Here is a 27,832-nt window from a genome sequence, read left to right as displayed (position 1 = left end):
TGAACATTTTCTTTGTGTATTATTTTCATTCATTTCCGACATGTAATTTTTCCATTTTTCTCTTTTTTGTACCACTCCATAGATCTGGGTCAACATTTTAAAATGATGGCCCTTGTCGTGCTGCATTTTGGAATTAAGGGTGGATTGCAAAATGCTTTAAGCCATGTTATTTGACTCTATAAAACCAAATACAGTGATTAATTTGTGAATCCAGAGCAAAAGTTCCCCGGTAAATGTAATCTGATAGGATTTTGATTTTTTGTTCCCAAGCTCTGGTCTTCTGTCATCACTGAACTCAAAGGCAAAAATACCAATTAGTTTTCCTGGAAATTTTTCTATGAATTTGTATATGACCCTTCTACTCTGTATGTTCCTGTGGCCTAGAATACCTGGTTTCTAATGTACAAATAACTATTATCAGTACATTTGGGTAGATAGTCTCTGAACTATGTTTACGGTGCTAGAAGATAAGTAGATAATACTTGGGCATCATTAATCTCAATCACAGACAGATGTGCCCTAGGCATCTAGGGTGCAATTCCAGTTCCTGAATTTAGGGATCTAGCTCTAGCTGAGACCACCCCAAGGGCATGCTGCTGGTGACCCACTGCTGGCTCCTCTTAGACCTCCTACAGCTCCAGGGTCACATCTGCTTGGCTGGTGAGGATGTCTCAGTTATTCTAGCACATCTCAAATGGCACTAGGCACTTCAATTTAGTGCCTAAATTGAGCCCTTGAAGATAAGCCCTTTTACCCTAACTCAGGAAAGCATGTCTGTTCAAGATGGCATATACATTTTAGCTATTTAAGCTAATGATACTTCAGTGTGTGCATGACATGAAGTACGCATTTAAGCTCTGTAATTAATTCATGCTTCCGAGTCTTATTTCTTCTGCCTTCATCTTCGGTGTTTAAGGTTGCATCTCTGCCGGCAGATGTTGGGGGAGTGCCCCTCCATCCCTGCAAACAGTGTGATGTGGCTGTGCGAACTTCCCCGGCTGCTGCTCCAGCTCTGGAAGCTGCAGGGAGATGCTCCTGTTGCCTCCTGTTGCTCAGAGCAGACTCCAGGGGGAGGGACACCCAGCTCTTTCCAGGGCTGGAGCTCCTGGCCCTGCGCTGCAGACCCAGACACAATGAGTTAGCCTGACTGCTGCGGTTCAGGAGACAAGTAGGACTGACTGGTCTGTGGCAGCCCCAGGGACAGATTTTAACTCTTCTGTGAGATGCTCTCCACTGCTCTTTTTCAATTTTCTAGCACCGTTTGCCTTTCCAAAACACAAATCATGCCAGGACTAGGGCAAGCTATTGGGAGAAAGCGGCTAGTGGGGTAGTTAGTCTACCTTCAGCCCTCTCTCCACTTTTTGCAGTAGCAGTTGTGTCTCCCTATAAGACAACAAGCAGAACTGAGGTTTCTTGAAGTGCTATAATTCCAATAATAACACTTGAGAAATACAATATAAAGCTATTATAAAGCCCAGTATAGTCATCTGCTGCTCTAGATAGCATGCAAAAATAAATTCAATAGTATCTACAAACATGTTCCTTAATTTTTCACTCTCTACATTTCTTACATTCATCATTTTGCATACATCAATGTAAGTGCAATTCAGCTTAGTACTGACACATAGTCTAATTGGCTTTAAAATGGAATTTTGTTTTTTGAGTGCTAATTTTCAGGTAATGACTTTCTAATTGATTTTCTCTTTATGAAGGACCATTGATTCATTCCCTTCAATGAAACTCAGTTGGCTTCCCAAGAGAATTTATGAAAAGCTGCTGAAAACAAGGATATATCACTACTGCTTTCCTTCCAACTTGCTTTCCTCTCCAGTCCATCTAAAATGTATTATTCTTCCCTAAGCAAGCTTAGACTAACAAGGCTAGACAATTGTGTTGTATATATATAAGTATGAAATAGGGTGTTTGGAAAAAAGCTTCCTTATTCAAAGATGTATTGAACTTCTGTGACATTCTTTCCAAAAGCTGGATATTCACCATGTCTTCTGGTATATTAATATGACAGCTATTTAACATTTGTAGCAGAGTTATTCTGAGCCATTTGGATTGCACACAGATTATCTGAACTGATAGTATTTTACAAAAAGAGGCAAGACAATTTTAAAATGGAAATATTATTTATTGTGTTATCGCATTGCCTGTGTCATTGTGAGTTAAATCACAGCTGAATTTATTTGAAGCATAGTGGAGACTGTTTTAAAGTTTTCTGTTACAGTGCAATATAGCAATCCCAGCTAGATGATAATACATAATATGAGTGGCAAATGGAAACATTTCAGTGATCCTGTTTAAGAAGGGGTTGGACCGTGATGTTTAAGATGATGACACAGTAAGAAAAGGAATTCAACAAAAAATGAATGGAAATCCATGCTGTTATTTTAGTCTGATTTGCATATGCACCAGTGATGGAGGAAAAAAATTAACAAAATATAAACTAATATCTTTAAGAGCACACCTGTACAGATTTTGCAAGGCAGCATCATTTTGCCATTCTGTAAGCTGTTTCAGTGCTGGCCCAAGTTATTTCCCCGTCGCAAAAATCCAAGGTATCATTGGTTGGTATCACAAACTACCACTTTTGCTTAACTATCTGATTATTTTGGTATTATAGAAGCATAATCATTGTTATCTAATCCTAGTTTGCCATAGGAGTATAGGAGAAGTTACTTGTATAGGAGAAGTTACTCATGATAATAAACCGTTCTTTAATACAGAGCAAAAGACATAATGAGATCCAGTGACTGGAGGCTCAAACCAGACAGTCTGAGTAGAAATAAGGAATATTTTTAACACTGAATACAATTAGCCATTGGAACAGCCTCCCTAGGGCTGTGATAGATTCTCCATCATTTTCAGTCTTAAAAATCAAGACTGCATGACCTTGAAAAAGTTGCACGGTAGCCCAGCCTGAGAGCTCATTACTTGAACAACTGCATGGGAGTCTGAAGTCTGTGTGTACTGAAGGCCAGACTGGATTATCATAATGCTCCCTTTTGGCCGTGAAAGTCGATGAGTCTGTCATTTGATTTGTTAAGAGAGCAGGGATGTAAAAAACAAGGTGCATATACTTTTTTATTTTTTTGAATCTGTGCATAAATAATAGCTAATTAATTCTCAGAAAACACTTCTGACAGTATTATCTCTATTTTACAGACCAAACAAGCCTCAGAGACCTTGGGTTGTTAGTCTAAGTTCAAGCAGTAAGTAAGCAACAAAGCATCACTGCCAACAGTCAGGGTCCTGGCTTCAGCGCTTGTACTACTACAAGTATTTACAGAGCTTTATCAAGAGCTCTGTACAGCTCTTTCCTGCAGGTGCCTCCCTCAGTACCGCAGAGAAAGAAAGCAGCGTTCCTGTAGCACCTTCCTTCTGAAGAGCGCCACGTTTGTTCTAAATGTCTACAGTCGTCGTTTCAAAATACTCTCAAGAATTAACTAGATTAGTCTAGACAGGTCACTGTCTTTCACTGTTCCTTGGCCTTCCCGCTCTTCCTTCCTAAAAATAACCACAGAGAGTAGTGTTGGTCTCCCTTATATATTCTTTGCAGGGACAGGGATATACAGCAGACTAATAAAGAGCAACATACCAATAGTGAAGATCTTGGAGTCTTCACTGAAATAGCTGGTGATAGTAAGAGCACTTGCCATTACTGGAAGATGGCAACATCCAGATGACGTATACTGGAGAAAAAAAGAGTATGGCAAGAAGATTCACTGTATATCCACCAACCTTTTTCTGAGTTCATTGGCCTTTGCACAGGTAGAAAACCACGTCGTCTCTTCTGTACTGCTACAAATCCTTTACACTGGCGAGTTGATAACATAGAGCAAGTGGTGGGCCTCAGGAATAAAGATCTTTCTTTGTATTTCAGAATTTCCATCTTCTGTTTCTACACCAGTAGTATAACATATGAAGCTATTAATGGCATCAGTGTGCTCTATTGACATCTGACTTTTCTTTGCTCTTTATTCTGTACTGATAAAGGGTCTCAGCACTACTCATTGATATAATCAAGAGCCTGCAATAAAGCAAGGCAAAACACAACATTTCACTGCTTCCTTTTTCAGGAAAGCATGCTACTGGGCCAAAAATAAATAAATATCTGATTCAGATAAAATTCCCCATGCTCTGTGGAAAAAAAGTGACTTGCAAACAACTGGTGATCAGTTGACTCTAAATGTTCATTCCCCTAAGATTTATAACACAGCTTAAAATTAAATTTAGGAAGTTTCTGTTGCATGCAAATTAGGCCATTAAATCATTTTACAGTTCATTTTATGAATTGTCTTCCATCTATTGGTAAAAAACAGCGTGTGGGTGGGGAGGAGCTAGCAATAATAAGACACAGTTATGTCTCTTGGAATTTACGTGAAGGGATAATGCACATCCACGAAGAACAGATATATCTTGGAGTAGATTATAATAAGCAGGCATATGAAGAACTACAATGAGCTACAGTGGGATGAGAAAATATATTTCCCTCACAGCTAGCATTGCTGTAGCTAAACTAAGTATTTACGTTTTAAAGTTTCTACAAATCTTAATATAAATAGTAAATAGCTAGTTCTATTAGGTTTTTTTTTTTGGTGACTAATGTTGCTTTGCATTTTCAGTCTTTTTTTTCCTTTCTGTTCTTATTTATCTAGATCACTGAGCTTCAGTATGAAGTGATCTTTTTTTTGTATTTGCAAAATATAAAACAAAGTCCTTCTTGGCTTTTATTGATTATATGTATTATATTTGTATTGATTTGATCTATTCTATAAAATATTTTTAACATTTATGGTATTGATATTTAAAATGAAAGAGAAGAAAATGTAAAGTTTAAGGAAAAAAAGAGATTCTGTGATTAAGAAAGTTAGAAATCAGGATGTCCAGGTTCCAAGTCTAGTTGTACCATTCTTTTTTTCTTAGTTAAATAATTAGATTGGATGTTCTTCAAATATGAAGCTTTTATATGTCTAGTATCACATCTCTTGAGTATGCTTCCATGTTGTGAAATAGTGATGGAGTAAAGGAAAAAATGGGGAAGTAATCTGCCTGAGGGCACCCTGTACCCAAGTTTCCTGACCCTTAGATGTGAACCCTAATCCTCAAGTCTTCTGTTGTGAAATCTTCCTTCCTTTTCCTGAGCTTTGCTCCTTTGCTTAGATAAATCCCTGCATGTTATCATTTAGGGTTTGGAGGGTGGCAGAATCAGTGCATTATTATCACAAGGCAAAGCATAGGTTTACTGGATCGGTTTTGTTCTTTTTTTCCTGGTGCTTTGCCATTATTTAAGAGCCATTTTGCAACAGTGCTGAGGGGCTTATGAAAATTAGACATGGTAACAATAATTAATAATTTATCAACTTTTATATCAGTCCATTACAGCCTTCTTTTTATGGTGAACTTCTCCTCACTATGCTTATTTTTTATAGTGCATTCATTAATAAATGTGAAAAGGACCTGAAAAGGATGAGTCATCTGCTACAAAAATGAAATGTATTGTATAGCTGTCCCCCCTTCCTTCCTGTTCCCCCACCCCATTAAAACACCTACACACTGTAGAGGTTGGGGATTAGTTTTCCCAAGTGGCCAGCGCAAGTTGAACGAAGATTTTAGGTACATCTGAAACCAAAGTAGAGTTCTTGAGATGTCTGGCTTTTTGTGAAATCACTGCTTTGCTTCATTACGCTCGAATGGATGCCTTGGTGCAATAAATTTAACAAATGGTTCACAAAGATTAAAAAAAAAAAAAAAAAAACAAGCGATGCATTTGGCATAAAACTTCGAGGAAGACACATCATAAATTAAGGGACTATCGTTCAGGCTGCTTTTTTTCTTCCCCTTCCCTTTCCCCCCCTCCCCTAGTTATTTTTATATACAATTAATAACAGGAAACTTGATTTATTGTTTCAGTTCTGCTAAAGGCCAGGCTGGTTGCTTGTGGGGGGTCAAAAGTCACTAAAAAGTAGAAGAAAACTTTTTCCACAGTTTGTATTCTGTAGGATAATCTCTTTGCACAGGAGGGTGGAGAGGAAATTGAATTAGATCATCTTCTTTAAGGGCCTTCAGCTGTAAATTGAAACTTCTGCACAGAAACTACATTGAAGAGTTATTCTGGTACCACCATCACCAGTGGGGCACACCTATTCATAATTTATTATCCTTGAAGAGATGAAGTGAAATTATTCTCTCAACAGTTAACCCAGACCCCGTGAATAAAGCCAAATTAGTGGAGCCCCAGAACCTCTCAGGATATTTTAGATGTCTTTAATTTCTCCATGATGATATAACAATAACAGCTTAAGTCATTTGGTCTGTAAGGAAAACAAACAGTTGAATCAGGTGATCAAAAAATTTAAAAATCCTTCCCTCGTCTTTTTTTCTTTTTTTCTTCAAACTGATTCACTATTGCTAGTTATTCAACAAGGTTTCCAACATACAGAAGTCCTTGTATTTCAGATGCTAATGCTTACTTGACACCATTTGACCTAAAAGATAGCTATTCAATCAGCTTCATAACTTCTGAATCCCCATAATACTGTGCTTGACGTAAACAAGAATGAAACAACATTATAGGGAAATTACAGAGACACATTATCTCTGTCAAAGGAAAAAATAACTCCTGAAAGAATAAAGTTGGCTAGGTAATAATCAGATGAAATAACATTATTTATCTTAGAACAAAAATAGCTCCTTCAAATCTTTTCTTCTATTGTTGTCTGCTTTTTTAAGCCGTTTAACACTCTGTTAAGTTTCCAGTGTCTCCAATTGTAGATTACTTTATACTTTTAATTTCTGATGTGGGTATCAGGCATTTTCTGTGAGAAGGCTGAACTACCCTTTCAGTGTCCAGTGGATTAAAGCAGAGACGAAAGTATTCTGCAGTCCTCCCCACGTCCTTCTTTAGTTTACATTTTAGCAGAACAAAATTTAGATGATCCTTAGTAAGAAGTTAAATGAAAGAAATCCCTTAGGAAAGAGGTAACTTGTAACTATTCTCATATTGTTTTACACATTCTGTTATAAGATGTTCTTATGGCTCTTTTGGTAATTTTTCAAAAAACACTTGGAACTGTCCTTATTTCCCTAGAAAGTTGAGCAGTTTTTAAGTGCAAGTTGAAGGACAGACGGGCGTGTCTTAAAATTGTCAAAGAATATAATTCTACTTCTGGGGATTTCTCAGTAATATTAGTTCGATCAGTTTAAAAGGATTATTCTGCAGTGTCCTACTCCAGGTATTCTTCCTGAGACAGGAATTTTGTGTTTGCCAGCAGTTTTTCTTATGATTCTTTGGCTTCAGACCCATTTATCCTTGTTCTGAGTTTTAGAAAAGATCCACTTTCTTTTCATCATTTTTTCTGTATTTACATTAGGTTTATAATCTTTTGCTCATATCCTGGCCAAAGGACTGCTTTCCATCATGAAGATCATACCCGTTAGGACTCTGATTTAAGGTAGTGATTGTCAGGGCGTGGACTTCGCCTAGGGCAAATAGGGAGAAAAAATGGCCAGGGCTTTTCTGTGTTCTAATAATCTTTGGTAACTTCATCAACCTTTGGAACTGTTGACTTTAGTGCATGCACAGCATTGCAGGTATACTATTTTTATTCTCTTCCATCTTCTTCCATTCTCTTCCAAACCAAGGTGTTTATTAGAATGCCAGATGGCTGTAGTAATAATTTTCCCTTTTTTTCTCTTTTCTCTAGGCATCACCTGATAATTTCTGCTTTAATATTATACATTCATTGTTTTCTTTTCATAAAAATCACAACTGGGAAGCCTACAAAAAGAAAAAAAGAATATACGCAAGATGATTTTAGATGCATGCTTTTCAGGTTTCTATTATTTTTTAATGTATTTTAAATATTTTAATATGTTTTAAAGACAGCTGAACATGTTTCAAAAACAGCTTATTATTTTGCTGTTATTCAGTCTTGCTTCTCATTATTGGGAAGCCCATTTGAGTTATGGATTACTCTAATGCTATTAGCAACTTACTGGAATCCCAGCATTAAACAGATACTGAAAATATACTGGAAAAACACCTTATTGTTTAATTTTTGTCTTCAAAGTCTGTTATCTCAATATACAACAGTAACTTCAAACTTCCAGTAATTAAAAAAATGTAACAAGACTTTATTCCCTATTCTTTTCTTCAGCTTGATTTACAGCTGCACGCCTGTGACAAACTGCTTCATACATACACATGTTCCAGTAAGGGGCTGGTTTTCTTACACTGTAATAGTCTAGGAAGAATTAAACCAGTCTGATAAGTAATCTTTGGACATTTCTATGATTTCACATAAGGATGTTAGCTCATCACTGAGAACTGTTTATCTTAAAAATTGACCACCCTGATTTCCTTATCACTCAAAAAGGGAGAATAGGAAAAGAGCAAGTATGATCAGTTTGATTTATAGTTATAAATTGAAGTTACAAATGAAGGCTTCTATCAAGGGTAGAGAAAATTGTCCTAGGGAGGCAAGCAAAGCAAGGACTGCAGTGAGTACATCCGTGCTTGCCCTTCTTTTTGAGGTGAGGTCTCCTGTCACTCTGTGAAGCTTGGTAGCCCAGCAGTCGGTGGTCAGAGGCCTGTTGTGGTTTCAGTAATGATTGCAATTGTATTTGGTTAGTTTGCAAACATGTTCTTTCCCTCTCTCTCTCTCTGAAGAAGTAGGTGTAGCAAAAGTAATTTTTGTCTTTTAATGAACAAAACCTCATAACTCCCAGTGAGAAATGCAGGGTTTATTCTGCATCTGTAATCATTTCACACTTGTTTCTATATTCTTTCTCTTTCAAAAAGAATCAATCACTTGGCAACCTTTGGAACTATGTTGTTGATTATATTGGCCATTCTGTAGAATACATTTATATTACACCCAGGAAAATTTATGTTTTACTGTGTGGCCAGTGAAGAGTGGCAAGCTTTTAATTCAGTTCCTATCTCCCACTTTGCATTAGTGACCACAGAAAGCTTAGTCTCCTAATTTAGACACCTATGTGAATACTTGACTGACTGCTTAATAAGTATTATTTTATTTTTACAACCCCATAAAATGAATGGGTTTTTATTCCCTCTTTTGTATGAGGAACTGAGACACTGAAAGATTAAGTCAAAAGTACCTATTCAGTTTGGGTGCCTGGGAAAGCACAGTAAGTGCCACTGAAAAGTTTGTGGCAACTTATTTGTCTAGTGTCACCTTGAGCACTGGGGCAGTCGCAAGCAGAGGCCAGATTCTGTGCTACAGGGCTCGTATCTTCATTTTAGACTGTCCTTTTTCATCTGGCAGTCCACTGGCTTGGACACTAGGCACGTTGCCATTTCTCAGGAAAATTATACAGGAGATCTTAAAGATGTCAGGCTTACTCATGCAGCCCTGAGTTCTCCCTGAAGTACCAATGTCCTGAATAAGCCAGTTGTCTGAGAGCTAAAATCTATTTAGTTTATTTCAGACTGAAAGCAAGTTAATCACTATTCCCCCATGTGGTAAGAAAATTTTGATAATGGCAATCATTTGATCTAGACAGCAAAGTTTTAACATGATTCTCTGGCTGGAAGGTTGTATTTGGACAAATCTGATCAAGGTGTAAATACTGGATCTTAAATCCTGAGAACAAATTACCAAAGACAAGGGTAGATTTTCATCAGCAAACATTTCCAAATCAAGCTCATCTGTTGCTGTTGCTCAAACAAATGTTCAAAATTTTCAAAATGAAAAAACTTCCAGGAGCTACTGCAATCTCTGCTTTTTAAGATATCAGATTGTATAATTACAATGGTCTCTTCTGGTTTTGTAATAGTACAGCTCTCTAGGGAATAAATAGTATGTGATCTGGCAATAAACTAGTGTCATAATGTAATTCAGGAATATCTTAAGACTGTCCAGGAAACAGCAGTTCTAACCTTTCAGGGTTTGACTTCTCAACCTTTATGTTATTTTAATATATTTCATGTATATTTTAGGTTACAAAAAAGCAAAGTGGAAAATTTCATCATGTGATGTCATCCTTTCAAACCCTATGTGGTTCACTAGAGGGGCTGAAATCTGTTCCTTAGGCAGATCTTTAAAGTATCAGCTAATTTTGTGAATAGAAGTACTGGAAGTTTGTCATCTTTATGTTTGGTAAAACATAAAAGAAGGGAATCAGATATTTTCTAGTGAGCTGTTTTGCCTATCGCCAGAATGTTAAGTTCAGTTTCTGGATCTGGAGAAGCCTGAGTCTGTTACTACTTTTGCTGTGCTGCCATCCATAATGTCCCCTAAAAAAAAATTTTAACAATATCTGTATGTTTCTGTCCTGTCTTACTTGAGCCTAAAGTCTACGGGAACAGGAGGATTAAGTGGATTTGGGAAACGAACAAACAAAAACCAGTCTGCATATACGTGCACTCGCTCTCAGATGTCCTACCTCAAATACTGACATAATCCAGAGTTCACCAAGGATGCCTGTTCGGTATTGGAGAGCAGCCTGTTTCCCTAGTAAAATGCACCGATAACTCAGTGATGTTTCTGAGCGTAAAAGGTGTGAACAATTAGGATGTAGAAGGATGAGAAAAGCAATTCAGTCTTGGGTTTGGGGTGAATGTGGAGGGTGGAGAGGTAGTTATTTGTTTGATTTGGTTTTTAGCTTTATGCTTCATTACTCCAAATAAATTGAACAAAGATAATACCCTATAGTAGTGCCTGATGAGAAAAGAAAAAGAGAAAGTGTTTCACTTGCATCCAGTTAATTAATATTAATCATGTTTTGGAAACAGTGTTTGTTTGTTTGTTTGTTTGTTTGTTTGTTTAGAAAAACTGCAAACAGCAAAGCACAAGGTTGAAACACAGAGAGATTTGAATATGAAACCCATATTTCTAATTTTTATTTCAGGTATCTGAAACTATGTCCAAGGTATCATATCTTGCTTTCACTATTATGATTCCTCCAATTCTCTGTCCTCAACTTTCAAAAACTTTTGCTAAGAATTGCATACAAAACTGAAATCTGTAGGAGCTGTCTCTGAAGAGAGGACAGAATTAACCCTTAAAGGTTTCTTGAGGCTCCTGTTAAAATAATGAAAACTAATCATCCCTCTAAACAAGGTCAAGTCTAGCAATGGTTAAGTAGTGGTTATAAAATGTTAGCATATTATGCTATAAAATCCATAATTTTATGTTGATGAATCACTGGATTTTGCTTGGAGATGTGAAAGGGTAAAATGCAGCAAATAGAGCCTGCATGTTGTTGACTTCATCATGACCACTGTTTGGACATTGTACATATAATTATGATACATACATGATTCTAATGTTTCTAGCATGCAAAGACAGAATTAGGGCCTGAAAATAAACCTCCTAAGATTTAATAGAGAATTTAATGGAGTGATAAAAAATATGATTCTATTTCAAAAATTCTAGGAAGTATTTTGAGCATTGAGTATTTGTATTCAGATACATTAAAAGCCAGTTACTAGATGCATCTCTCTTCTAATTGACCATCTTTTTTTTCCCTAATCCTTACAAAAACATGATATATTAAGATCTCCATCTCTTAATCAAACATGATTGAAATTGGCCAGTGAGCTCCAAAGTTAAGAGGAAACACTGACAGACACGAAAGACTCATGCATGCTCATTTGTATATTCAGCACAAGATTGTACAGGGGTTGTGTTATTAATAAACCAGTTACAGGATGCATAGCAAGTATCTATTTCTTGGTGGAAATTAAATTGGAAGATTGATAAATTTGGTGATCATTGTTCGTATATTGGATTTAAAGGCTCTTGAACTGGTATGAGAGGAGCAGAAGTGTCTGAGACTTTTCTGCCTTAAGTAGCCTACTTTTCTGATTTCTCCCTTTTTAAGTATTGGCACTGTGGAAATAAGACCCATTTTCAACTAAACCAAGTTCCTAACTTTTGATATGTAAGTAGTTCCTCAGAAATCAGTGGTACTACACTATACATGGGTAACTTATCTGAGGCATGTGGCTGAGGTAAGGTTCTGGATAATTGTACTGAAATTGGGAGTTTATGGGTATTAGTGGTAGCAGAATTGGGTTCAGTGACTTCATATTAGTGCAGAAAAGATCAGCAGCAGTAGAGTGTTTGCTTTATCCACATATTAATCCTGAGTTTTTAGGAGCTCTGGTCATTTTATAACCATGAGTCTCAAAGATGAGATCTGGCACCTGTTGTTGGTATTGTTTGCGGGTTTCTTAATTTGGGATAAGAAAAATACTTGCTATGGCTTTTAACTGCGTTCAGATATTGTTTCTCTATTATGATACATTACTGTGTGAGACGATTATGAAGGATGCTATAGAAAAGCAGTCTGACTAAGGATGTGCTCATTATTTTTAAGAAAGAATAGAGTATGCAAGCTGTAGTGTTATTGATTGTGCTGCTCAATAGGAAGAATGAAGAACTGGTTCTCTGGGGAAAAAACTATCACTTCCTATCACCCATTCCTATTCCACGCATCTCTAGGATATGAAAATATAGGAATGTCTCAAAACTAAGTTGAAATTGACCAAATTTTAATCAGTCACTTTCTGACTCATTCCTTTTTTTTCAGTTTATTTGCTATTTTTCCAGTTGTCTTACCAAGTATTGTTTTCTTCTCCACCTTTTCCCTTCCTCCTTGAAGTTAATCTCATAACATTTTCCACTATCCATCCCTTCTAGTCTTGCTGTTTCAGTTTACCTTGTACATTTGGGCTGGATTTTCAAAAGTATCCAGCAGGGAAGTGTTTCAGCAGCTGCAAGGTGCTTAACTAGAGCCTGGCTCAATTTTCTAATGAAGTTATGTTTTTTTGGAAAACACTGATGTGGTGAAACGCGAATGCTTTGCTGAAACATCTCGGTTTTACTGAAGCGTAATGCAGATTTCAGTCACCTGGTGTAGGATCCTGTGGACTGCCCTTCCACAGTGCCATTGGCTGAGAGCTCCCAACACCTACCTGATCCTCAATGGGGCGCAAGTCTGGACAGCTCAAGCGAAGAACAAAGTTGTCCAGATTTTCTTTGCCCTGCAGGCAGAAGGCTGACAGCCAGCCCCAAAACGGTCAACTTGTCAAATTTGTAATCAGTCTGATTTTTGGAACAGCATTTGTTTTTGGAAATTGGAAATGTGTGGAAATGTTTTGGAATATTGGGGATTTTGTATAAAATAAAAATTTTAAGGTTTAACCAGTTCTAAGCTTAATTCACCTTGGGGTTATCAAAGAAAACACAGTTATGTCTTCCTATGGGCATTTTTATATTTCATAACACCATACTTTTTTAATGTTGGTTCTGTATACAAGCCCTGTTTCTGAGTACAAGAGTCATTTATGGAGCTATAATATCATGGAACATAGAATCTTTATAGTGTTTTCACTGTTGCTGTATCAAAACGCAGCTAGAAGATTAGATTTTTTTCGTTAGTTCAGACCCATAAATTATTATTCCCTCCTGTGTTTAAAATGCTAATGACAAAGCATAACTGTCAAGAAATGTAATAGTAAGTATATAATTAAACTAATGAAAAAAAATTACCTTGAAAGAAATTGTCTTTCTTCCTGTGTTAATGGAAAAGAAATGTCACCCATGCACTACGCTATTTCTGCATCACCATAGAAAGAGCATATGTTGAAGTAGTTTTAATATTTGTCTCTGAATAAGTCATTTATCTGGATGGAGAATTCTTCACCTGAATTAATTAAGTCAAGTGAAAAATTAATTTGCACGTGAAGCAAATTAGGTTCTGTAGCATATGTGGGGCAGAAGATGAAGTGGTGGATTGTTTTCTGCTTCACTAAAAGTTTAAAAATTGCAAGCATCATCTTGTTCATTTGGCTGAGTATCTGACCAATATTCTTCTATTCTTTACCTCAGTAGCTAAAGTATGAAAACTTCCTCTTTTGTTCACTTCCAACACTACTTCTCATTCAATCTTGAGCCTCTGTCTTTCAGAGATAATTTGCAATGCTGAGAATTTCTTTTTAATCCTTTATAGTAAAAGCATTTTCTCCAAATCAAGTTTGTTAATGGACTTTTTGTATACATAAAGTAGGGTACTGAACAGTATAGCAAAATTGTTCTTTTACAGAAAACTGAACACTTTTTTGTGAGACTTAAGTAACATTCTTGAGATGTATGCTACATACAAATATATAATGTAGCTTTAGCATTTATAATTATTAATTAGAATAACATTGTGTTGTAAATACAGCAAATAAAACCCATTTTGAATCTTAACTTTCCCTAACTTTACTTTCAAACTTTACTAAAACTTACTTTTACCCCTTGGCTTTTTTATGTTCATGCCAAGAAATTTTATTGAATGTCTCTACTATGCCTGTATGTATGGTAGTATGGTGGAACCATACTGGTAAAGTCAAAGTGAATTTCAAAGATTGTACAACATTTTTTGCTGCCTCTAGGGCTGAAGAGAGCTCCTGTGCCACAGGCTTGTCTGTTTTTTTGAACTTAATTAGTTGGCCTATTAAAAGGTATTTTCTGTCCTTATAAATCTGTCCTAGTATGACCCATGAAGAGCACATTTCTGGCAATATTACTTCAGTGAGTTTATGAGATTAATAACCTGGACAACTTGTTTAGTTTATAGACGTATTTCCACCTTTTCCTGCAAAACAGTTTTGTTAGGGGGGGGGGGGTTATTGTACATTTCTATATTTTACATTCAGGGACTTGTTCTCTTTTTAAAAAATCTCCACTATAATGTGAGTCTAAATTATACTTTTAAATCTTATTAAATTGTTTGTTAACCTTGGCAAACATGTGGCTTTACAAATTGCATAAACTCTATTTTTAATGAAAACCTGCCTTTCTGAGCCCATGCACAAATCTCAGTCAGAAAAGGAGATTTAACAGCAATAGTACATAATTCACAAGCTCCTGTAAATTGATTTTTCAGGCTTGCAATGATGGATTTTGGTCTGATGTTTGCATTATCCACAGAGCGTGTATTACTGTACCACATTTATCTAAATGAAGGCTGCATTTAGAAGGATATTATTCTGCTGGAAACTAAATAAAATGCATTTTAATTATCTGAGAAACTGATGACACCCCCAGGCTGCCTTATTCTCTACTACCTGTGTCTATGCATCTCATCCAGCAAATGTTACTGGATCATACATCAACAGAACCCCTTCAAATATCAAACATTTGCTGGTTTAGCTCTAAATCTTTCTGACAAAAAACAAACAAAACAGCAAAAAACAGTAAACTCTATGTCAGAGCATAAAGTTTGAAGAGATACAGAAAATCATTCTTATTTTAGGAATCAGTCTTTATCAATCATTTAATCAAATGATATACAAAATATCATGCCCTTCTATATTTTTCCTTCACCCTAGAACTTCTAGTGAATTAAAAGCTCTACATTAAGAGAGTTTTGTTAAGGTTGCGCTAAGGATTAAAAATTTAGGATGTGCCCAAACAGAAATTGTTCTTGTAATGTGGAGCATTATGCTGTATGCTCACAAACGACTTTTTTTTATGGATTGGCTTCTTTATTCACTGCATGAAGTTATATTTCCTAGAACAGGACGTAGAGTACAGACAGCTGTTCAATAGGATTTTTTTCTCCTCATTGTTCAGTGTCTGGTGTCCTTTGTTATATTTGTATGCTAGTCATCTCGGCTCAGAAGACAGAACTATTAATTTCCTCATAAACACTTACCACTCTAATATTAGAGTGCTTTGTAGACATTGATTAATGTATTTTAAGAGCTATACAATGGTATGAGGGGTGGCATCATCTAGCGTGTGAATAGCTGCACTACTGAAAAATTAAGGAGAAAGTAGCCATTATTATATGTCATAATTTTTGCAGCCAAGCAAGGAAGGGAACCACCAACCAGATCTACTGGGCACTGAGCAAAACAGGTATTCATTAAGGATATCCTTGTGGAATAATTATTATCTGGACACATAATTAAAAATAGCTATACCTGTATGCAAAGGATCAACTGAAATTTTATCTTTATCTCAAATTTTTGATAACTTGATTTTGCAGTAGTATTCCTTACACCTCAGTTGTTCCTTCAGTTGTTTTTATTTTCAGTGTATACTGAAGTATGTTATTGGAGATTACTTGGATATATTCAGGTGGTAAAAGTGTACGTACTACTACTGACTCTTTGCCTCTATTTTTATTCTGTAGCTAAAGCATCATTTTTTAGACTGCACAAAGTGATTATTTTCAGAGTCTCTCTAGCAGTGGGTCAACTTTTCTCTGTTCATTTATGACTACTTTGTTCACTGTTCCAAGACACTCATTTCTTTTGAAAATTATCTGGGAAGAGGTGTGAAAGTTCCTCTGAAAATATTAAGCCTAACTGAAAGAGCAACAGTTTGTTAGGTGGAGGAATAATCTTATTTTTAACATCTGCCTTCAGTCAATGAATGGATTGTCCACAAGCTGACTAGAGAAAAAAATATATGTTAACTGGGAGGTATTGTTAATTTTTGAGCTTGATGCTATGAAATATTTTACCAAGAAGTAGAAAAAAAACACAAAATTCGCACTAAGTATTACTTCATTGATTTTCAAAACTCACTTGAAAATTGTTGTGTCCTTTCCTAACTTCCAAAGTTTTATTAACCAAAAATAGGCTTTGCTGTGGGTGACAGTTACGGTTATGACAGAAATTAGATACCCACTTCCCAGTGGGTAATACATCAAAAATAAGGGAAGATTTCTGGGCTACTGGAAATTGAGACATTGGGGGGGTTTCAGGTCTGTTGTAGGTAGCGGGTTATTGCAGTGGGAACACGTGTGGGGAAATAACAGGAGCATGTAATCTAACGGTTTAATGATGGGTTTCTTCTTCCACAGAACAACTGCTATGGGTGGGACACTTTTATGAACATTTTAATGACTGCGTCACAGGTTAGCAATGTAGAATGGATTGCTTTCTTACCTCGCTGCAGCTTTTCCATGAATTCAACATATCTGTTGTGGAGAAAGAGGACATGAGGTCCCAGTGAAACAGTTCCTAAATTGACTGTTCATTTGGTCACTAGCAAAGAAAACTTTAACATAACGTAGGTGCTCTGAGAACTTCAGTACCTAATGTTTTTCTTCATAGCAGGAAACCTTTATAGCATGTGAGATAGATGTAATATAATCATTTTATTTTTCTTTCTCTTAGGCATTTCCTGGAAATACAAATTCTGATAGTGTGGTCCGGCATGATTTACAACACCCAGTTATTGCTCGCTATGTGCGTATAGTTCCTTTGGACTGGAATGGAGAGGGCCAAATTGGGCTGAGAATTGAGGTCTACGGCTGCTCTTACTGTAAGTTTTTCCATGATTATCCCTGTTTTTTATTTCTAAATAAAACTGTCTTTACATCCCAGATTAAATCTAAAACTCAAGTACTTTTTGCTTAAATAGATTAAGATGTTCCATGATTGCTAATTATATTGCCCAGGGCCTCATGAAACATTTATTGTAGCCTTACCTCTGAGATGCTAGTTAGCTCTTCTGTGGGAGAGGCAGCACTGGAATCCACAACGATGCTGCTTTGAAGTTATTCTTTTTGATCTTCATGGTTGCTTTTGCAGAAGACTTTGACTATTATTATGTTAGCCTGAACAGGCCAGTTCAGGAAAAGGTAGTATTCAGAGAAGTGTCACATTGGGTCTTGAGGGGAACAGTTGGGAAACAAGATATAATTCATTGCCTGGTATTAAAGATAAAATTAAAGCAAATAAGTAAGAATTCTATCAAGGCAGCTCAGATTGTCTAAGTATGTAATACATTTTTCAGAGGTTTGCCTTTACTATACGAATATGAATTTAGAGTTTCTTTTGAAATCCAGATAAGCAGTGGCCCAAATGCTACTCAAGTTATGGACAGAATTGATTATGTTTTAAGAAAAGTAAGGGTAGCTTCTAAATGCCCTTCCTTGAATTTGATCCTGCCTGTGCTCAAATAAAGTCTACAAACCTGCAGAAAATAGCTGTCTGACAGCCTATTTCTAAATACATATTTTTATGCAGTATCCTGGTTTGTAGGTATTTTAGCTGGAAGGCCATATTTGAGATTTCTCTGTTTTTATTCTAAGCAGGGCAGGAGTTAGAATAAAGGTAGGACCACACGTCCTGCAGATCTCATCCATTGACTTCACTGGGTAACTTCAGGCATATGGGTGCCCTTTGCCATCAGAACTAGCAAAAAGAAAAATGCCAGTTGTGGTTTTGATTTTGACAGATACTTCAAAGCCTAGATACTTTCATTTGACACCAGTGAGAACCACAAAGAGTAGCGTTTCAACATCATTTCTCCTATTTCTGTGCAACAAAATATATATTTGAAAAATATATACTTAACTGCCAAAGAATTTCCAGGCAGCTGCACTGACTTAGCTGAGAAATCAAATCAAGCTTGCTGTGGTGAGGTCAGTGTAGTGCTGAGGGCATTCATGGGTGTTAGATACGTTTGTAAAAAGACAACAGGGTATATATTATCTTAAGAACTGTGGGCTATTCTAAAGTTGATTAATACTCAAAAAGAAACTGAGCTTATGAAGTTTTTTAAATCACTGTGGTTATTCAGTGCACAGCCTCTTAATCAATATACATTTACCATTGCACTGCTAAAATGTTTTACTGTGCTGTTTTTTAAATATATAAGCACTACAGAACAGTTAATTTTGCAGCAGCATGATAAATATTTACTTTTAAGTACACCTACTTGCTTTGTACATCAAATACAAATTCAGAAGTTTGATAAAAGAAACCAACATCTAGTTTTTTGTGAAATATGACTCTTTTTAGCAGAAAAATGCCTTTAAATAGCAGAATCAAACAATAAAAATCGTGATCTTTTCTGAAATATTTACAGCTGAAAGCACTATTTTTTTGATGAAATAGGTAGACAAAGTACTGTAGGTACATGACAGGATGCTTTTAGAGGCTTAAAGTAAAATGAGAAAAAGTAAAAAACGGTTGACAAAATGATTTCAGTCATTTGATGAAAAGTTGCTTGGTTGACAGACTGCATACTTTTGGAGGAGAAGAAAAAGTGTCTGTCAGGGAAACGATGTACGGGCTTATAAAAATACTGATAAAACGTCTCTTCACAGAAGAACTGAAGCAGCCAAACTGTAATTTTGATGAAAGAGTAGGGTTGGGCTGCTTGTGGTAGAGGTGATTTCAATAATTATTTTTAGTTTATTAAAGCATTATTGATAAAAATTTTACATTGTTATGTGTACAGGAACTTCTGTTCTAAAAAAAACCCTTCTAAAATGCTTTGTGATTTTGAGATGTAGAAATTGCTTTCACCATCCCTGAAATGCACTATCAGTAGGATAGCAGCAGAGCAGCGAAGAAGAAAATCTAAAAATTCATTGTTAAAAGAGAGGAAGGCAATCCTTTGGTATGACTACTGGAACAGGGAAATAATGTGTAGAAATTTTCACCTTGTCTTGAAATTCACTGTCTGGTGCCAGGCTTCATCGTTTGAAGCTAGGTGTAGAGCGCTGCTTTGTTCCATGTAGACGTGTCCTCTGGCACAGGCAAACTTTTTAGCCTTAACAAACAGAAGTGTAGACACTTGCGTATAAATACAAGCACTGCCTTTAAGCAGTGTAATTTGCAGATTAATCCCTCTGCCACTGATGGAAGTGGCCACTGGGATAATTAGTGATTTTGAAAGGCTGATTAAAAAATAGCCTCCTAGTCAAATTTGCCCCAAATTTTGGCAACATTACCCAAACAACAAGGCTGCCCAATGCATTGCAATTGTACCTTTTTGAAAGTTTGTAGATTCATATTGAATGTATTCTTTTACTTTAGATGTTTTTGAAAAAGCATTTTCAGATACAGAAATTGGGCATCTTGCACATATTGCAAACATATAACTGTAAAAACATATATTTAGTGACTACGAAAACTCTTCTTTCCTTGCACATTACTGCAACCTGATCATCAGTTGCAGAATACTGAGAAAATCAGTTCATTGTGTCAAACCGCTTATTCAAAAATCCTGTAATTAATTGCCATAGTTTCCAGTTCCTGTTTTGGGGGGCTATGCTTGTAAGATACACATTTAGGTTTTTGCCCCAGAGATGAAAACCACCTTCTTCCTCTCCCAGCAAAACAAAGCAAAAATAGGTGCAATTTCCAGAGAGGGGATTAGATCTGATGTCTGCCCCCTGAAGAAGTTAACAACATGATCAAATCTTCTCCTTCCAGTTGTGTTTTGTTTTGCTTTAAGTTTGAGAACTGGGATGAAATGGCATCTTTGTATTTTGTGTAGATGAGTCCTGCGAGGTCAACTTCTAAAAGAAGACCTCTTAGAAGTCACCAAAAAAGAATTAGGGGCTCACCGCAGACCAAGATTCAGAATTGTATTGTTAGCTGTGAATAATGGTGACATTACTTTCAGAAAAGGCCTTCATTCTCCATAGGGCAAAACTGACTTTTATTTGAGGGAGAAAAGAAAAAAAAATTATTTGTGTAATGACTACGTCAATGGAGGAGTTGCATGAGAAAAAAAATAAGCTTGGAAAGCAATAGCAAATAGATTATTATGTAACATAAACTATTTATTTCATAGTCAATGGGAGTTTTAACGTTCACTTTAAAAGGAGCTATTTAGTCCTCTGTAAAGGGGAAAAGGATCTTTACACTTAAAGTGACATCATTTATCAAAAAACAAGTCATAGAGAAGAAAGCAATATAACCAAAGGCAGGATATCCACTGAGTCAGTTAAGGCAAAACTGATGGTAGATTTTTATTCATACTCTTTTGGAGACAGAGAGCAAAGGCATGTGACATATATCTTCCATCATTTCCACATTTATGAATTTCTGAGACAGGCAGTAATGTCATGGCATCTGCAGGCTATGACAACTGTAATAAAGTACGTTTCACTGCCAATTCGTGAAGATCGCAATAAGCTCCTGCAGGATCATTGCCATATGAATCCCTCAATCTCTATGCTGTGGCAGATGAATGTCTACAAAATAGCCATAGCTTTACTATTGCATAATCTTTGGTTGTTTTATCCAAGATAACCATAGAAGGATTTCTGGGTGCTGAAGTCCTACGTTATGAGTGGAAATATCATGATCTTCATTTGTCTGCTTTTTTGATATGGTTGTGTTGTAGATTTTCTGTGTCTAAATTGGATGTATGAATCTTTCTGATGCAGTTGTACATCTGATGGTAAGAATTTTCAAATTCCAGATGATTCCTTTCTTAAGTGTAGGATATATTTGGGGGGAAAAAAACACGCTTGGAAATGCTTTGAAAGTTGTGCAAATACTCAGTATACATAAGGCAAATTCCTAGCAATACATCTTGCAGAAACAATGATTAAAGCTCCACTAATAGTTGCAAACTGACTTTTTTTTCCATTCTTTGACCAGCTCTGTTTTCTAGTACATACAAAGCAGCGGAACTGAACAAATGTCATCTGAGCAGTGTTTGCAAATCTATTCATTTCAGTTATTAGCTATACTATTTGTATTTTGCTACCTATGTCAAATGTTACTGTTTCAGTTTTCTGATGGATGACTAATATTCTTTTTAGCGAGGGAAGTAAAGAAAGAAAAATAGCAACCACAGTCCTTAGGGTTCTGTGCAATCAAGAATGTTTGTACGGCAAGCACTTACTCTCCAGATATTAGACTGAACAAAACCTTGGTCATGTAAACATTTACAAGAACAAAAATAAGGCCTAGAGAATGCTGTTAAGGGATTAGCCATTAGGATTTGAAATGAATGTTTGCAAGAACTGTTTATGAAGTACTGAAGTGCTACAAACTGTGGGCTGAACAGATCTTTAGGTAATTGTTGACCTGGTTAATCCTGCCTGCCTGCTGAGACTTTGGCTCCCAAGGGCAACCATGGCTTGAGCCAGTTCCACATGCAGCCCTACTCGCTGCTAGGAAATTTTCCATGGTACTTTGAAATCTCCTTTGCTCCTTTTCATGCCATTGCTGCTAACTAACTATCCAGTGCTTCCTTGCTCTGCCAAGGGGTAGCCATATGTATTTAACGTGAGAGCTCAGTCCTGCCCAGAATCATCTATTGTGTCTAGAGGTCAACAGGAATATTGAAGGCGGATGAGGAAGCTGCTGTATTTGGCTTTTGCAGAATCTGGCCGATTTCAGCTTGGGATTTTGTTTCACCAGCATAGCATCAAAAAACTCCAAGCATGGTCCAAAGACCCTTGAAGCGATGCGATTGCCGTTGGAACCCCATATGCTGAGTAAAATACAGTTCTCTATGTATATACGTGTATGCCTATATATTTCCGCTGTTACACTTTTGGTCCCTGTGTGAATTTTTATCTAAGTGGTGAGGGTACTAATACGGTTCCATAATCCAATTAATTGATTCCCTGCCCCTTCCTATGATATTTTATTACTCCTAATAAATGTGTCACTAAGTTGCTGGTAAGACTTTTCTGACCATCTAAATGGTGGAACTCTATAAAAATACTAAAAGGCAGAAAGGAAGAACCATTTTGAAGCATACCTTTTGTGAAATCACATTCTCACATTTCTAGCAATTCGGTTAGAGTTGTTGTAATTAACACTCCTTTGAATATGCAGGGATTTTACTTTTGGGGAAAAAAAATCATAGAACTGAAACAATTGTGTAGCAAAGGTCCCTCTGAATTCCACAGCTTTGCTTGTGAGAGTGGATGGGACAGTTAGGAGTTCTCCTACCCATACCCTTTTTTTTTTTTTCTCTCTCTCTCTGAAATTTCAGCATTTTTATACTCAGTGGGTCTATACCTATTTAGGTCTGTGATTTTAGTCATCATCTTCACAGCTCAGCAGCTGCAAACATAGCTTGATATTCTCTCTTTCTGACATTAAAGGTGCATGGCTGAATACTCACATCTAGCGTGTGGAGAGTGAGGGAAATGAACTGTTGAACTTTTTGTTTGCAGACTTTTAGCGATATGTTTGAATACATGCTTTCTTTAGGAAAATTTGCTGCACTGTTAATATACATTTTATCTTTTTGGCATGGCCTTTTTTCTTAAATATCATGAAAATTGATGCCTTTTCTTCTCCATACATTCTCTGTTCTGTGATAGTTTTAAAACAGCAGGTTTTTGCAAAATTAAGACCAAAAATACCTTCCTGCTTTACAAAAATTCTAGATATGGCCTGGTTGCCCCCATCCCTCCACAATGAGAGGTGGTTACATTTCTACATGCCTGTCCGTGTATTTTGGTATGAAAAAAGGCAAGAACAGACTTGAGTCCATTTGTTGCCAGAAACAAGCATGGGTCCATTGGTACTAGGTGCAACATTAAAAAAAAAAAAAAAAATCTATTTCTTCTGCTTTAAAGACATCAAAATGATGAATTATGAAAATTTTTTTTAGCGATTTTGTAATGCATTAACATATGATTTTTAAATCAGAAAACTCAGACTGAAAGAGAAAAACAGTTTTCTTTTTTATATCTTATTAATTTTATCTCTTTTTTTCCTAAATGGAATGTTTCAAAAAAGGTTGACATAAAATGAATTTGTGTTAAAAAATGCCTTTTTTATTTAAATAGTGTATTAAGTGGAAAGAAAACATTCTGTTTTTGTAAGTTAGACCTTACAGCCTAAGAAAATGTTTTTTTCTTTTTTTAACCTTTTAGTTAGTCTGATGCAATACAAATCTCCCTCCCAAACACACACCAGCTTTTTGAAACAAGCAGCAAACTGAAAAGTCCATTATTTTTCCATTGCTGCTTGTAATGAGGTTAGTGGTAAATAATCTCAAGCACTGCAAGTTTGAGAACTGCAACAGAAATGTGTATTCTTTACAGGTCCATTTGTTAGATGGCAATGAATGTATAATCAAACTCGGAGGAAAACAAGTATATTTTCTAGGAATACATGCCAACCAGCTTGTTCAATTGTATTCTCAGACAGTTTTCAATTACACTTGAACATTTTTTTAAACATTCAATATTTCTTTCAGAAGGATATATGTAGCTGGTTCATTTGAAAAAGCTCTTTTATGACTTTTTTATGGAATGAGGAAAAACTTGTCCCAGATAAATAAACAGAATGTAATCCCCAAATCTACCACATTTTGTATAACGTTTAATACAGTCAGGTTTGGCTCTCCTCTTGCAGAAAAGAGCAGACTAACAATTTCTACTAGGTCTTCCAGTAATTTCCCACACACACTCCAAAGCAAGAGTATTTGGTGGAGGTCTGTACTGTATCAGTTAATAGGAGGATGGAGATTTAAAAAGTATTCTTGGGTTCATAATCATCTGGGGAAGTGGAAAAGTGAAGTGAAGTCAGAGTATCCTTTTTCACAGAGTAAGAACTGAACAGCCTCAGTCTAGTCACGACAGCCTAGCCTTTAAAGGCTTTTGCTTGAATGAACGCTCCTGATGGGTTTGCCCAGCATTTCTTTCTTGTATTTCTTTAAGCGGTGATTGATCCATTTGCCCATGATGACTTGTTCACTTGAGAAATCAGGTGTTTTACTTCTCATGAAGCAAAAAATGTTGGCAGATTTCAGACTATGGGTTTTGGTTCTGTGCCATTGATTTTGAGCCTGAAAGGCCTCACCGGTATTTGTTTTCCTGCCTGTCTGGAATAAAATATGTATTAAGGATGCAGTTATTTCCAGACTTGGTTCATTTTATTCTGTTCTCTTTTTTATTTGCTTTTCCCTAAAGTTTAGCTGAAGATGATGCATTTTGTATTTTCCTTTTAAGCAAAATGGCATATGGTGTCTTGTGATGAGTAAACTCTTGTTTCTGCTCTGCCAAAGGTAATGTTAGTTTTCTGTGATATGAAGCTGCATATGTTAAGGAGTCAACACAGCTGAAGGGAAGAAAAACATAGTTAACTCTTCATAATAAAGCTTTTGTAAAAAATGTGCCTGGGGAGTTATATACAGTGTATCCCAATAAGGAGGTGAGCTTCTGCACCAGGTCGTATTTTAAAGCAGGAGTCTCATCTTTATGAGAGCAGCTGCGGAGATTTAGGTCAGGACGTTGGCAATTTTTCCCCAAATCCTCGAGGACAGGGAAAGCGCTCAGGTTTTCCCATTTGGTCAGGGTGATGTGGGAGGCCCCCTCTCCTGGTGCCTCGCCTGCCACCTGCCATGGGCTTGCGGGGACGGCCGCTACTGCCAGCCCGGCTTGGCCACTGCTGGCGGCTCCCTTCTGCCCGGCCTGGCCTCGGGGCAACGAAAAGCCAAGGAGATGCAGGTGCCAGCGGCGTCCCGCCGGCGTTTACCCAGACCGGCAGTTCTCATAACGCCCACTAAAGGGCCACAGGAAAACAGGTCGGACCATCTTCTGGGTCTGCTTCACGTCCCCTGTTGAATTAAATTACAAGAAAACGCTTTTTCCACTCGACCAAGCAACCCCCTAGTTTCCAACAGCTCCAATTACAACGGTGTCAGGTGTCACGCAAACGCCGGGGGTTGGATTCTTTGCTGCTGCTGTTTTAGGGTAAACATTTCCGCAGCTGTCGCCAGACATTATTAATTCACAACGGTAAGCGAAATGGCCTGCACGATGAGCATGGCCAAGCATGCTGCTGGTAAAAATCTGTGTTCAATTCAGCTGCAATCCTTAGTAGGAGAAATTTGAGAAACACTTTTAGGCTCCCCACTGCTGCCGCATTTCTTCTTATATTGTTCTGAGCTGCATAGCAAAACAGTGGAATACTGAGTATTTTTTCTCTTGAATATAGTTCAAGTGGTTATTTTATTGTAATTACTTTTGAGTACAGCTTTATCTGGATCTTTACATGACTTCATAGATTGCTCCTTGAGGAGAGAAGGCACACTGAGATCCCGCAGTAAGTGCTACGTTGTGCACATTGAAGTGGGGCAAAGATAAACCACTTCAAAAATGAGAGTTTGGCATTTTTTAAGAATGCCATTATACACAGGAGATTATTAGAACCCATATGCTATCCTCTCTTGTTTATGATACATTGATTTTAGTAAAAATGGAAATAGAAATGTGGAAAATAAATTTATCTGAATTTTTTTAAACAAATTATGGGACATCTAGAATTTGTGTTTCCTTGGTAAACTCGTGGTGAAACTGTGCAAATAGTACACACAAAAATTTCCTTAATTACAATCGTATGTTTACACATATCGAATATATTTGAAACTTTTATGTTAACATTTGGCATACGTTTGATCAAATAATGTTACTGACAAGGTATAAGCTGAAATGACAGTTGCAAGCAAAGACTGAAAATTAGGGTTCAAATTTTGAAGTAATCTTTTCACTATAAATTGAATTCTGAGACCTACATTAATTAAGAAGAACATAAAGGTATGGCATATGGACCATGAATATATACGTATTTACCTTTATCAAATATTTATAGTCTGAGCTGTTTCTAAATAAACAGCTGATTCCTTCCTATGCTTTGTACAAAATCTAGAAATTCAGCCTTTTCAAAAAATGCTTAAAAATTTATAATTTATAACTTTAAAAAATAGATATGAACTAATTTTAAAAAGTGTGTAGGTAATTTGCAAATAGAGAAGTAGTAAATTTTCATACCTTCTTGATTCTGTGAATTCACCAGATTTTACCAACCAGGATTTTATAGTTCCATATTTATTACTAGTTAAAAAAAAAAAAATTATATGTGATGGGTTCCCACAAATCCTTGGTAGAAATTTCCCTGCATGGTGATGGTTCTATCACCATATTTTCCAAATCCACAATGTAATTTTTTCAATGTGGACATATTCTTCCTTTCTTTCTTTCTCGTAGACCATATATACTTAATCACCCTCTTGGCTTTAAGTAAATTGAAGCACTAGGGAAATCAGTTTTCTAAAGCCACAGCCATCAAAAAAGTCCTTACAGGGACAATAATTTCCTTACATTAATAATGATTTACAGCTGACATTTGATATAACTGGTCGGTATGTCAGCTTAGTGATGCCGCTTAAAGTCAACCATGTAATAATTTGTACAGCCACAAATGCATCCCTGTACCTAAGCCTACCACAGTCAGTAGGTGAATTTCTTTGGATTTCTCGAAACTTTGGATTAGAAAAAATATATATATTTTGTTAAGTGGTAATAAAACATCAGAGAGTTGCAAACTTTCAATAAACATGTACAGGTAAGAGAAGGGCTGCAACATAGTGAAGGGGAAACAGGTAGTGTAGATTTACAGTCATAAATTCAGTGGAATACTCTTGCTTTACTTGTGAGTTGTGACTTAAATTCATTTGGTTTATTGATGTGTTACATTAGGTGGCTGTTAAATTGAAGCAAGAGTTTTAGTAAACATCTTCAATACTGCCCTTTTATTGACTGCTGCATTAGGAGAGTCAGAAGGAAGCTAGGAAACTGCATCTTTCAGCAGTTTATTACTGAAACCTTTCTCTTGCCAACCTAATTTTTCTCTGCCCTCCGTTGTCAGTTGTTTTCTATACAAATCTCTCCCATGACTTCTCTCTTCTTGCTTTAAATGTGTGTCATTTCCTGATTCCATTCCTCCTTTGTCCAGTTTTTAAGAAGTGGAGTGGCAAAGACAAAGGCAACATTCAAGATTATTCGCTGAATTTTAACTGACAGCACAAACATGCAGTCTCCTTTACGCACTAGATAATAAATGCCTGGCCATTTGGGAGTAAAGCCAAACTGTTTGGCAGTTTTCACCTCTGGAAAAATGTTATATTGATTTCAGCTGAGCTACTCACATACTCAGCTCTTTTCTTGGGATCTGGGAATACCCAGCACCCCTCAGGATTTGTATTGGACTTCCTAAAATATGGATACTTGATAGTGAAGGCACCTAAAATGTGAGGCAATTTTCGGAAATGTCAGGTTCCAGATATGACAG

At 36.5% G+C, this 27,832-nt stretch overlaps 1 protein-coding gene across 1 annotated transcript in view; it reads left to right on the top strand.

The window, feature by feature from the left end:
• CNTNAP2 (contactin associated protein 2) overlaps positions 1 to 27,832 on the top strand; it is a 1,164,397-nt gene that overhangs the window by 488,364 nt on the left and 648,201 nt on the right. Inside the window, exon 4 of the mRNA XM_013955738.2 lies at positions 17,156 to 17,303. Coding sequence (XP_013811192.2) covers positions 17,156 to 17,303 — 148 coding nt within the window. The remainder of the gene's footprint in view (positions 1 to 17,155; positions 17,304 to 27,832) is intronic.

Source organism: Apteryx mantelli, chromosome 2 (assembly GCF_036417845.1).
Source record: "Apteryx mantelli isolate bAptMan1 chromosome 2, bAptMan1.hap1, whole genome shotgun sequence".
Classification (NCBI taxonomy): Eukaryota; Metazoa; Chordata; class Aves; order Apterygiformes; family Apterygidae; genus Apteryx; species Apteryx mantelli.
Note: the sequence above shows the minus strand (reverse complement) of the source record. Positions and strands in the feature narration are given on the sequence as shown.